Here is a 10608-nt window from a genome sequence, read left to right as displayed (position 1 = left end):
ATAACACTTTGACGACGATTTTTGTTGTCACTAATGCCTCTCTTTCTTGTAGTGGTTAGCTTTTTATAGGAACATTTATTTTATATGAGATGAAAGGTTTTAAAATACTAATTGGGATGGTATTTTTGTAGGATTGTCAAAAGAGTGCTTTGGCAAGAAAAAAATTGAAAATGGTTGTATATACATACATAGGATATTATGCAATTTTAAAAAGAAAAAAAAAATAGATGGTGAAAAATTAAAAATGCAACAAAGACCATTTTACTAGGTATGCGATAACCTTTCACAATAATACAAAAGAATTTCTTGTTTCTTCTGGTTTATATTTCAGGGAGCAAAGTAAAATATAATATTAAAAAAGAAAAAAAAAACAACGTATATTCGTATTGTTTATTTGTTTCTTTTCGTACATTGATTTCCCAATAAATAAGACAATTCTGAATACTCGTTCACAACAAAACTTATTTGCAAGGTCATGAAGGTATGTCTTCTTCATCTCTCCCTCTCCTTCTCCAACCATCGTCCCCCCTCTCTCATCTTCTGTTACCGGTCCACCGCCGTCCGCTGTCACTCACTCTTCCCTCCTCTAACAATAAACCCTCACAGCCACACCTCGCCGCTGATAACCCACCGTACACTACCACCGTAAAGTCATAAACACAACCATCAGCTTTGCATATACCACCACTCACTCCGCCTCACTCCATTTCCTCCCTTTCTGTCATGCACCACAATCCCATCGGACACCCCTACCCCGCTGCAGACAAGCTATACCACCCTCCCATTCACAAAACCAAATTCCAGCTCATCCTGCCTTTTACCCACCACAACCCTACCTGCCGGAAAATCCGATTTATCTCACCTTAATTTCTGTTCGAACCCTCCCCTCGTCCCCTTTCTCGCCGGAGAACACCAGCTGCTTTCTCTCACCTGCACCACCACCACCTCAATCTGTGTGTGTGTCCGTCCTACTTTGCTAAAAAAATTCCGAAAATCAAATCCCTGATTTACATTTCGTCTCATTTTTTTACAAATCCCTCGCTAGATTAACGTTTTAATCCTACATTTTTTTTTCTTTCACAACTCCTGCAGGTTTGACTCTCACCGGAGCATCATATTGAACAAAGTCTTTTGGGCATCAAAACAGGTACAGTTTCATCCTTCCGATTCCATGCTGTTAGATTAACTTCATTAGCGATAACTTTGATTCATGAAATTCCCCACAAGTTTTTGTTGAGGATGTTTAATTTACTTTGTTGACTTTTCCTTTCATCTAACACTAAGTTATATGATATAGTAAGTAGTAATAGTTGATTAATGGCTTAAGCTGCAGAACAGGATGGATAAACGTAATGCTTTGGTGATGATAGCTGGATGCATAGCGTTCAACAGTGGGATGTGTCTGCTACGATTCCCAGTAGGACCTGCAAACATTGGGAAGACAGATGGCGATTGGGTGTTCATCTATGCGGACCTGATAGCTCTATGCATCTCCATGAATGTGCTTGTTGTTGAAATGAGTGTGGGAGCCACAATCTGGAAAAAGATGGAGGAGCTTGCAAGGAAAGCCATTCTTATTGCAATCATTGCTATGGCGATTGCTTTTCATCAAATTTTTGTTATGGATGACTTCTGCTCGAGGTTTATGAGTAATGGGTCGTTCATTTTGTTCATGGTTCTCGCTTCTGGATTAATCTTCATTCAGTTGATGTCTGCAGGCTATGTAACCAAGTAGAGATGCGACCAAATTAGTATTATATTGAATGATGTCGTCTTTTCTTTTATATTATCTATTGAATATTATTAGTTTGGATATGTGACCAAATTAGTATTATATTCTGTTTAAGTTTTAGGGCAATGTTATGGAATCAACAAGTGAACTTTTTATTTTCTTCCATTTTAGTCAACCAATTACCAAGAAGACCTAGTTTACCAAAATTATGGATAGCTATGTTTATGTTCGCTACAAGTTACCATCAAGAGTTGAATATTATATATTATCCGTTGTGTTGAATTCTACCTACATGGTTTAAAAGGTGATTTTAATTTTGTCCGCTAACTATATAATCATATGGTTGTCTCAACGGGACAACCATCTTTTGTGCCTATATAGAAGTGGCATCTTTTGTTCCTATAAATATAATACCCTCTTAATTATTTTACACACCACTATGTTGAAATATATAAATTTAGTAAACATAACATTTCATACAAAGTGCAAGGTTGTATTGGTAAGTATATATATAGGTGAGTATTGTGTTATATTTGTGTATTAGGTAGTTTGTCTAACTGATACAAGAACTATTGAGTTTTTCGCTTAGTTAGTTCAACACACACAAAACGTGAGCTCATACTCTCTCAAAGTTCTCTGTAAAATTAGGGTGTCAAGCTATATGTAGTTCTTGTTCATGAGTTCTTAATGAGTGTTAATATTTGTTATAAAAGAGCATAATAGGATATTTGTAGTGAGGATTTTTGTTTGTAAGTACATGAAAATAATCTGGTTCTTTGATTCAAGAAGAACCGATTATGTTAGAAGTGTGTTATTGAGTTTCTTTATATGGTATCAGAAGCTTAGCTTTTCAGCCCAAAAAGTCCTTTTTAGAAAAGAACTTTTTGATTCATATCTTTTTCCAAAAGATGGTTTTAAAATGTGTTTGTTTAAACTTTTGAAGGGGAAAAGGGAAAGAAGGCAAAAGTTGCCAAAAGTCACACATACGTGACTTCTTAAAAGCATCCTTTTTCTTCTTTTCAAAAAACTATTTTAAAAGATATTTTTCAATTGCCAAACAACTTTTTAAACTTTTGACTTTTTAGAAAAGCCAAAAGTTTCAAAAGTCATTTTAAAAGCAAAGCCTAACTGAATATCAAGGTAGAGTTTGATCTCTTCCTTCCTTTTCTATTTTCTTGTTTGATCGTGATTCCTTGTAGATCTGATCTCTTCCTTCCTTTTCTATTTTTTTTGTTTGACCGTGATTCCTTGTAGATCTGACTCTTTTGAGTCGATCTAGATTTCTTGTGTATATTTCGCAAAAGATCTGACATTTGTCCAGATCTAGGGTTCAGTTGTTGTAAATTTGCTAGATTGACTTCTGTGAGCCCTTTCTTTGCTCCTTGGTTTCTTCTTAAGTTCTTGTTATTGCGAGCAGATTATGGTTTTTTTTAGGACTGAAGATTCCACCATTAAGAATCCGTCTTCTTGTTACAAAACAATGCTTCCTTAAGACTAATTAATCTCGTAGAATTTCGATTAACTCTATTAGGGAACATACCTTAGTCTCATTAACTATAATAGGGAAATGGACAAGAGCGTCGATCTGCTCCTTAGTTTTGCGTCTAAAAGCCCTAAATGAGATGGTATCTTCAATAGTTTCTAAAAGATATCTATGAGGATTTCTAGTTCCCTTCTTTCTCTTTCTTAGATTTAGTCCTAGGAAAACCTAGTTTTCTTGAGTACACCACTTATTTTTTGTTTGTGTAACGTCCCAAAATATTAGGTAAAAATTTCATTTCTATAATAAACCAAATCACAAATTCATTACTTCCAAAGGATAATCAGAGTGACAAAGGTGTTTTAAAATAACATCAAAGTGAATAAAATCATAAGTGCAAAATCTGCGGTAGATGCAATGCAATCATGCATGGCCCTTTCCCTTGGAACCAGAAGTGCCTGAAACATTTAAAAATGAAACTGTAAGCACAAAGCTTAGTGAGTTTCCCTAAAATACCACATATCATACATAACAAATATAACGTGTGAATGTTGTGGTCCTCCCACAATATTACAATCACTCTCTGTTGTAATTCTCCTATAGTCTTTCGTACAACTACAATGGTCCTCCCATGGTATCTCATACAAGTGTCGTGGCACTACAAGAAAAACAGCCTTTAACGACGCGCAATCAATGACACGCGCTAATAGAGGATACGCATTTGTGTGTGCCCTAAAAATCGATGTCAATTTTCCAAAATTTGAAGGATAGAGGACACGCATTTGTGCGTGCCCTACGCTTAGTGTTAAACAAAACAAAATTAAAAACACGGAGGGCGCTTATTTTAAGTGTGTGTCGTCTACAAATGTCGCTTTATATTTTTTTAACAAAACGTGCGTTTTAAAGAGGGATCTAAAATTCTAAAATTTTGAATACCCCGCTTCTCACTCTGATCCTATGGGTCGCCTTATCTCTCGCACAGAGCCATTCTCTCCATCCTCTCTCTCTCTCTCTCTCTCTCTCTCTAACCCTAGACACAACCACTGGCCATTCACGTTCCTTCTTCCTTGCTCCATATTTTTTACCTTCGTCGGATCTATCTTCTTCTCCCCCGACGCTATCTTCTTCTTGCTCCATAAAATAAAATCAGTGACCAAAGAATCAGGCTCGCTTCTTATTTTGCTTTTCCGTCTCCCACAAAAACCCTAGTTTCTATCACCGCTTCTTGTCCCTCACAAAATCTTCCATAGAACCGGTGATTGGGGGTCTGCGACTCTTCACGTTGACAACGCCCTGCTGCAACTCACGATGGGGCCCAACGGTGAAGCAATTACATAACATGGTTGACTGCTCTGGCATATTTACTTTCGTATTCATCTTCTTCCTCTCTATCTTCCCCTAAATACAAAATTAATCCCACTGTTGAATTAGTGAATTAGGGGTTAGGGTTTTGAGTGATTTGGGGAGAAGATGGTTGGCTCTAATGACCAAAAACTTCCCGGAATTGGGATTGAGAAAAGAAGATTGTGTGGAAGGAAGTTGGATTGACTACGTACTTTACTGGGCCTACTTCAACAACACAACCGAAGACACAGTGAGGTAAAGTTTACGGGTTGCAGCTACTCTTCCCCTTCATTTCTCTCTTTCTCTCTCATCTCTCATCTCTCTCGCTCTAATAAACTCCCATGTTTATTCCTTTTGAATGCTCTCTCTCTCTCTCTTACAATTTTTAGATCGAGGTGCTCTCTTGTCGTCGATGTTTCTGGATGTAGTCCTTCGCATACAGGTATGATTTAGTACAAGCTTACTTTGCATCTCATAATACATCATATGAGTTAAACTCAAATTTCATCCTTAATTCAAGAAATTAGCTATGATTTAGTACTCAATAATCTTGAAATCACGTTATTGTAGCTTCCATTCATTGCTATACACCATAAATTCGACACATGTACAATCTAAGTTCATATTAACAAGAGTCAAGAGTTTAAGTATCCTCAAAACTGATTCAGTTAGAAGTCAACTTCTGGCCTCTTGAATGCATATCCTGATTAGATCCTAAAAAATCAACCCCTTCAGCTTTATTCAATTCTTTTCGAGGTCAACACATGTATGAATCACCCGTACAAGTCAACCAAGAGACTGTAGGTGCAATGCTACCAAAACTTGGTAAGTTTCATCCATCTCTTGTGCATGTGATGGGTATTTACTATTTTTTTTAATCATGTTGCATATCATGTTGGATATTTCACGGAGGTATAATGTAAACACAGATTTCTGAGGCGATGGACATTAGAACAAGATAAGGGCTACTCAATGCAATGGCTGGAAAAGTGGGGAAAAGAATGGATGCTCTTTTGATTCCTCTCGAGTTATTATCATGTGTTTCTCGAACCGAATTTTCTGACAAAAAAGCTTACATAAGATGGCAAAAGAGACAAGTCAGTCCCTTCTCTCTCTGTTTTGTTTCATAGCCTTATCGTATTATTCATGGGCATGTATAAGTAAATTTTCAACTTTAACTAATATTGATGTAAGATGTTTGATCCAATGTTGTGTTAGTTCAGTTGAATATGTTGGAGGAAGGACTTGTGAATCACCCAGTTGTGGGATTTGGAGAATCTCGTCGCAAAGCAAGTGAAATGAGGATTCTATTGGCAAGAATTGAAGAATCTGAGGTTAAAATGAGATCTTTTTAGTTTTTACATATGCTATGCTCTATTGCTCTTACTTTATCATTTTTTAAATTTGTCTTATTTCAGTCATTTGCACCTTCTGTGGGTGAACTTCAATGCATAGAATGTTTGAGATCTCTAAGGGAGATTGCCATTGCACTTGCAGAGAGGCCAGCTCGTGGTGACTTAACTGGTGAAGTATGTCATTGGGCAGATGGGTATCATTTGAATGTCAGATTATATGAGAAACTTCTTTCCAGCATTTTTGATGTTCTAGATGAGGGGAAACTAACTGAGGTATGTAAATTTTATATCCAATGTTAAGCATGATGTTGTTATAAATTGATTAAATTCCCTCCCTCCACCTGTACCCTTACAAACCATGGTAGCATGATTAACATTAAACTTCTAATGTTGTATTTACTAGTGGAGTTAAATGCAAGAAGTGGCTACATTTTTGGGTAGATTTAACAAGCCTTAAGAAAGAAATGGAAGTAGCATATGATGATGATGCATAACAAACAACTATATTTTATGAATGTATGCAGGAAGTGGAAGAAATACTTGAACTTCTAAAGTCAACGCGGCGTATCTTGGGAATAACAGAGACTATTCATCACACCTGTTATGCATGGGCGCTATTCCGCCAGGTAATAACAAATCATAAATTAGTTTATTATAGTAATTTCAAGAGCTATAAATTTAAGGTTTTTTTTTTCTTTTTGCAGTTTGTGAAAGCAAAATTGCTGGTAATAATGTACTTTATTTAATTAAAGTCCTCTTGCTTATTATTTGTCTATTTTAAATTCTTCTGTTGGTTGGTTATTCCTAGCAACCGGTTATGTTTAATAATCTTTAAAATTTTAATCCGACTCACTCAGAAACATTTGATTTCATTCCATTGTTTCAATACATACATAGAGTTATCGAAGGAGATAAATGAATGAATCTTTCAAGAAATTATCTCAGGTTCCATCTTTTTCTACAAATCACCCAATACTTCTACATATGACGATAATACCCCTATATAAATATAACATATTTATCTTTTTTTTCTTCTTATAGAGAACAACTTGGTTGGGAATATTTTACATGTGCATACCTACAGGAATTGCCCTTGGTTATGTTTATGGTGGATGGGTAAATTTGGCAAGAGAACAGGTTGGTTTATGAAATCCTTCATTTATTTTCATGATATTATCCAAACAATTTAATTTCCAATTCCAAAAATTTATTTATTGCTAACTTATTTACAAATTTTTCTTCCTCATTCTCAAGGAATTGGGCCCACACAAGGTTGGAGCACTTATATAGGAAGGTTAATTCATGTAAATTTTAAGTTTTGTTTTATGATTTTCAAGGTTCTGTTCGTTACATTTTTATTTTTGATTTAAATATTGTGTCTGATATGGTGTTTGTTTGGTTTTGGGTTTTGGTTAGGAAGTTTGAGCTCGGTAAGTTCGAGCAACATCTATGGTGGCCTGAGCAGCATCTATTTCAATATTGATTGTGTGAAAGTCGTCTACTAAAGCAAGGTTGGTGTAAGAGTTGATGATGCGAACATTGTTCCAAGACCTTTAGTGAGTTATGATGATGTCCCTTAATAGCAACGTAGTATTAGGTTATGTAGTTAGCCATGATTATTTGTATTTGCATTTTAGTGCAATGAATTATCTTTCTTATTTATTGTATTTTATTATTTATTTTGTATGACATTAACTTTTATGCAATGGAATGTATTTTTTGTATATGGTATTTTATTTTCTATTATGAGACATGAAATGCAAATTTAATTTGAAAATTAGTAAGCCTATAAATAATTTTTTTTTAAAAAAAATAAAAATAAAAATTACGATATGCAAAAATGTGTGTCATCTTCATTTATGACATGGCCTTTCTTGACAGCGGCTTTAATGATACGCATTGCGTGTCATAAATGTGTGTCGTAAATGCGCGTCGTCTCTCGTTATGACAGGGCCTTCCTTGACGCGCATTTGCGCGTCGTCTGAGCGTTTTACGACGCGCAATGAGCGTCGTAAAAGGCCTTTTTTCTAGTAGTGTGGTCCTCTCGTGGTCTTTCATGCTAAAGTCACAAAGAGAGTCTAGCAACTTACATAGTATACTCAGAAGACTCGCCTCGCAAATACAGTCGACAACTAAACAGCTCATACATTCAAGAAGCGGGTTCTACACAACTCCTAACAAATCATACACAAGAACTCTCAGTCTACCTAATGAAATTAGCCATTTGACTAAAATTCAAACCATTCCCAAAGTCAATGGCGAAGATCAATGGTCAAAGTCAACTCTAACTGCCTTCCACATCGTAGCTAACCAAAGGCCATGTCGTGGCTACCTTACTTTATCCTGATCAAAATGCTTTACCATTTCATGGTATAGTCTAGACAAAATGGCCGCGACCCAAACCAGAAATCATTAACATGTCGTGGTACAGTCCATACAAAACGGTCACGAACCAAACCAGACTCCATGCCTTGGCAGGCAAATCGCTTGACCGTGGAAACAATAAAAAGAAAACTTAACAGATTCAACTCTAAATCTTCTAAGCCTTCAATTCCAACCTTCTAGAATGCTTCTTGGGATCTTAAGGGAATATCAAAATACATGCTTTATGGACATGCATGACCCATGAATGTTCGTCATCCAACTAGGTCAAAATATGAGGAAATGACACAAAACTTCATCAACCTCCTTCGTCCCAAAGCAATTCCCACAAAAACCTAGCCCCTTTTTAGAGAGTATTGAGCCTTTTTGTGTGTTTTGCTGTGTTTTTGGTACAGATTGAAGAAAAAAGAACCCTTTAGAGTAGCACTTGTTGATTTGAAGCTTGTGGATCAAGAATCTATTCACCTTAATCATCCTCTTGGAGGTATAAAGTCTCAACCTTATTGAATCATCTCTTAGATCTAGTTAGTTAGGGTTTTTGGAATATTTTGGTCTCTTAAGTTGATTCATGTGAGTATAAGCTACTCCAGAAGATTAGGATAGTAGATCTTGATGTTTTATGCAAAAAAATGGCATCTTGATGGCTTTAACTCAACCATGCAAGAATTGATGTTATGTTATGGAGTTAGAAGGTTAGAAATTAGTATTGGGCCTCCTTGGGCCATGCAAAGGCATCAAGTTGACGAATTTATCATTTAAGACGTTTCCCAAGAGCAAGATCTGTGATTTGGACTTTTGGACGTAATACAGTAAGTGTTGAATGTGATTTTTGGCCATCAGGAGAGTATGCAGGGAGTATAAATGAGTATGCCCAACGTACTTTTTCAACCCCGTTTTCCCCTTGCTTTTAGAGCTTGTACGCGGTGCATAACAGGGGTGGTACGCTTAATGTACTCATTGAAGGACCTCTGGGTCATTATTTGGGTCTTGGGGTTAGTTTGGTCCATTTTGGACCTTGGGGATGGTTTGGGCCATGACTTGTTTGGCCTAAGTTAGGAAGGGTAAGGTCTTTTACCCTTTGTGAAAGGGATTATGATTTGGGATTTTAGTTGTGGTTTATTACCCTAAATATTGATTAAGGTTGGTTTGAATGTGTTCGGTGTGAGGAGTCGTTGTAGCAGTATCTTGTGTGTGATTGCTTTTCATCAGATTGAGGTGAGTCTTCTCACGGTGTTTTGGTAGGTTGAAGGCACCAATATCGGCCTATTTATTATTTTTATTAGAATGATAATTGTATATGTGACTCTTGCATTTGTTGTGTGTGTTTGTATGTATACCGGGTGTGGCCCGATGCTAAGCGAGGCTTGATGAGTGTGTTGGGCGGGCCCCATCACATGATAAAGACAGATTTGTACCGGGCAAGGCCTAATGTTGGGCGACGCCCGATGGATGACGGGAAAGGCCCATTGCATGTATGGTATGTGGTATTTTGGTGAAACTCACTAAGCTGTGTGCTTACGGTTGAAGTTTATGTTTCAGGTACTTCCATCTCGAAGAGCAAGGGCCATGCCTGATCATAGTGCATCCACACATTTTTAGCATATTTAGTATTTTGGGATAGTACTCTGATAACTATTTTCACATTATCATACATTTCTATTGTTGTTATGAATATTTGATGGATTTGGTTAACTTAAAAATGAAAATTGTTATTCATGATTTTTGGTATGTTACAAATGGGGCCATAATTAATTGAGAGCACCAGTTGGTGAGAGTTCGAACCCCAAGTAGGGGAGAACTAGTAATTCATGGAGAGGGTGCTTAGCATGGATTGACTCTCTATTCAGCTGCGAGAGCTAGGAGATATCTTCATTAGTACGAGAGTTAGTAGAAATCTTCGTCAGGGATGTTCTTGATTTCTGGCGTATGTGATGGATACTTGGGTTGAGGGGGTAACAACCATGAGTGATGTGTCCATTATACGAGACTTTCCCGATGTATTTCCTGCATGGAGTGCCTCCGAGAGGCAGCTGGTTGAGTTTTGGATTGATTTGGTTCCCAGTGCGGCCCCGATTTACAAGGCAGCATATCATTTAGCACCTCCAGAGATGTAGGAGTTGTCTACGCAGTTGCAAGAGCTGCTAGACAAGGGATTTATCAGTTCGAGTAGTTTGCCATGAGGAGCACCAATCTTGTTCATGAAGAAGAAGGATAGGTCACACCGGATGTATATTGATTACCGGGAGTTGAACAAGCCAATGGTGAAGAACGAATATCCACTCCTGAGGATCAACGATTTATTTGACCAACATCAA

At 36.9% G+C, this 10608-nt stretch overlaps 2 protein-coding genes across 2 annotated transcripts; both read left to right on the top strand.

Moving 5' to 3' along the window:
* Positions 1 to 1098: 1098 nt before the first annotated feature.
* On the top strand, positions 1099 to 2014 carry LOC111912694 (uncharacterized). Its single transcript, XM_042898113.2, has 2 exons — positions 1099 to 1147; positions 1328 to 2014. Exon 2 carries the CDS (start codon positions 1340 to 1342, stop codon positions 1733 to 1735), a length of 396 nt encoding a protein of 131 aa, XP_042754047.1. The 5' UTR covers positions 1099 to 1147; positions 1328 to 1339; the 3' UTR covers positions 1736 to 2014.
* Positions 2015 to 5489: 3475 nt separating this feature from the next.
* Positions 5490 to 9204, top strand: LOC111912676 (protein unc-13 homolog). The gene is made up of 9 exons (XM_042898468.2): positions 5490 to 5653; positions 5780 to 5890; positions 5975 to 6184; positions 6436 to 6537; positions 6616 to 6636; positions 6953 to 7048; positions 7249 to 7253; positions 8689 to 8777; positions 9134 to 9204. The coding sequence occupies exons 1-9, from the start codon at positions 5534 to 5536 to the stop codon at positions 9202 to 9204; spliced, it is 825 nt and encodes a 274-aa protein (XP_042754402.2). The 5' UTR covers positions 5490 to 5533.
* The last annotated feature ends 1404 nt before the right edge of the window (positions 9205 to 10608 follow it).

This window comes from Lactuca sativa, chromosome 9, assembly GCF_002870075.4.
Source record: "Lactuca sativa cultivar Salinas chromosome 9, Lsat_Salinas_v11, whole genome shotgun sequence".
Classification (NCBI taxonomy): Eukaryota; Viridiplantae; Streptophyta; class Magnoliopsida; order Asterales; family Asteraceae; genus Lactuca; species Lactuca sativa.
The sequence above is the reverse complement of the archived record's forward strand: the minus strand, read 5'-3'. Positions and strand labels throughout refer to the sequence as shown.